This window comes from Corticium candelabrum, chromosome 21 (genome assembly GCF_963422355.1).
Source record: "Corticium candelabrum chromosome 21, ooCorCand1.1, whole genome shotgun sequence".
In the NCBI taxonomy this organism is placed as follows: Eukaryota; Metazoa; Porifera; class Homoscleromorpha; order Homosclerophorida; family Plakinidae; genus Corticium; species Corticium candelabrum.
This window is the reverse complement of record NC_085105.1, coordinates 2,361,552-2,364,051: the sequence shown is the minus strand read 5'-3', so window position 1 is coordinate 2,364,051 and position 2,500 is coordinate 2,361,552. Positions and strand designations below refer to the sequence as shown.

The 2,500-nt window shown below is 30.6% G+C and overlaps 1 protein-coding gene across 3 annotated transcripts in view; it reads left to right on the top strand.

Annotated features, from left to right (window-relative positions):
* LOC134196901 (eukaryotic translation initiation factor 2A-like) overlaps positions 1–2,500 on the top strand; it is a 12,602-nt gene that overhangs the window by 5,511 nt on the left and 4,591 nt on the right. For all 3 annotated transcript variants that reach the window (XR_009972572.1, XM_062666120.1, XM_062666119.1), the window contains 6 exons: positions 9–125; positions 205–273; positions 510–611; positions 683–723; positions 1,536–1,580; positions 1,644–1,732. Coding sequence is in view for 2 of the 3 variants with exons in the window: in XM_062666120.1 (XP_062522104.1) it covers positions 9–125; positions 205–273; positions 510–611; positions 683–723; positions 1,536–1,580; positions 1,644–1,732 (463 nt within the window). In the remaining variant the exon portion in view is untranslated. The remainder of the gene's footprint in view (positions 1–8; positions 126–204; positions 274–509; positions 612–682; positions 724–1,535; positions 1,581–1,643; positions 1,733–2,500) is intronic.

The window sequence follows — 2,500 nt, the reverse complement described above, 5'->3', positions numbered from 1 at the left end:
CACAACAGGCACAGGTCTACTAGTCTTAACTATGGTTGAAATTGACACCACTGGGTCTTCATATTATGGTGAACAAGGTCTGCACTTTGTTGGTATTGATGGGGAGAGCAGTGTCGTGCCTCTTGGTACAGTTGATTGTGCATATCAGATTTTACTCACTTGCCATGGTGTACTTGTTGTTGATTTGGTGTTTTTGGAATGTAGCTAAGAAGGGCCCGATTTACTCAATTGATTGGCATCCGAATGGAAAAGAATTCTGTGTTGTTTATGGATGTATGTAACATGTATTGACTAAAAGCTTGTCTGTCTGTCTGTCTTTCTGTCTGTCTGTCTCTCTGTCTCTCTGTCTGTCTGTCTTTCTGTTTCTCTGGGTATCTGTCTCTCTGTCTGTTTGTCTGTCTGTCTGTTTGTCTATCTGTCTGTCTGTCTCTGTCTGTCTATTTTTCTGTCTCTTTCTGTCTGTAGTAAACACTCTCTACCATCGCCATATTAACTTCAGTATTCCTTAGATATTCCTGCTAAAGCAACTCTCTATAACCTGAAATCCGAACCGATCTTCGACTTTGGAACGGGCCCCAGAAACACAGTCCATTTCAATTGTCATGGAAACAGTACGGCATCAAATTTAATTACAAACCTACCAATCACCGCTACTTGACACTCATCCTGTTATACTTTCTAGTTCTTTCTCTTGCGGGCTTTGGCAACCTGAGAGGCCACATGGTGAACTCCCAACTTTGACTAATGCGTTTACACTAGACACTTTAGAACCATGCCATGTAGAGTAGAAATTGATCTAAGTGACCAAAAATGCATCAAAAACAATGCCTTTATCAAGTAATTTAGTAAAATACCGTCCTTCTTGATTTTTACCCCAAGTGCTCAAGTTAGCCTCCACCCTTACTTTGTCTAAGGCTCTAAAAATGTTACATCTCTTAGTCCTTAGTGCTAAGTGGTGCTTTCCGCGTGACTGTTTGCTAGATTTGTGTCTGTAGAAATACTGACATTCTTCAACTTGTGCATGCCTGTTGTCCACGTGTTGAAGGTGTCAACGAGTCAGATACCATAATAGAAGATTAGGTTTCTATATTTTAGGTTGTGATGGTTTGAAACTTTTAGTGTAGCAACTTGCTGGTTAAGTTAATATCAATCACTTTTACCAATTAACTTTAGGTGTAAATATTTGAGTAAACACCATCCCATACTTGACCTTTGAGTTTGACTAACCATTAGGGGTGGGGCAATAATCAAGCAAGTACGGTAATGGAAATTTGAAATTTGAAGAAAATTTTTGTGATGAGGCATGGTTCTAAAGTTAACGTAAATGTGGTATAATATATAATATTATTATATATTATTATATATTATTATATATTATTATATATTATTATATATTATTAGATATTATGTGTCGTTATGCCCCTCCATAATGGGCAAGTGGGGTCTATTATATATTATTATATATTATTATATATTATTAAATATTATTATATATTTTATAATAATAATTGTAACTGCTGACATGTTTGATGCAGGAATTTTGGCACAGAAAGGAACTGAAACTGATAAGCAGAGCTCAAGTAAAATAATCAAACGACATGAATTGATCACATTGTCTCATTCTGTTGTATGTATGCATGCAGGCAAGTGATGCGACGTTTTTTCAGTGGAGTCCGGATGGTGAGCATATTCTGACTGCAACGACGGCACCTCGACTGAGAGAAGGAAACGGGTGAGTGTACCATGACATGCTGACATACTTGCTGTTTGGTTGACGTAGTGAGGTGGACTGACAACATCATGATGCTAATACATGAAGTTTGATATTTGATGAGACTGTTATTATTGAAATCTATTTTTATTGTTGTTTAATTAATTACTTATTTTTAACTATTACTAATAATTAGTTAAATACTAACAGTTAATAATTAATTATAATTTTTATTAGTAATAAATTAATTAATTAATAACAGTTAATAATTAATTATTATTAGTAATAAATAAATAAAGTAATAAAAGTTAATAAGTAATTATATTTTATCAGTAATAAATAAATTAATTAATAAGAGTTAACAATTAATTATTATTAGTTAATAATTAATTAATAATAACAATTCATAATTAATTAGAATTTTTATTAGTAATAAATTAATTAATAAGAGTTAATAACTAATTATTAGTGTAAACTAATTAAATAATAACAATTAATAATTAATTATTATTAATAATTAATTTATTAATAAGAGTTCATAATTAATTATTATTAGTTAATAATTAATTAAATAATAACAATTAACAATTAATTGTAATTTTTATTAGTAATAAATTAATTAATAAGAGTTAGTAATTAATTATAAATTTTATTATCAGTAATAGATTAACTAAGTAATAACAGTTATTAATTAATTATTGTTTATAAATTAATTAAATAATAACAGACAAACACTTGTCTTCTTATTGATATCAGCTGTCCTGCTGATGGAAAAATTGGCAAGAAACA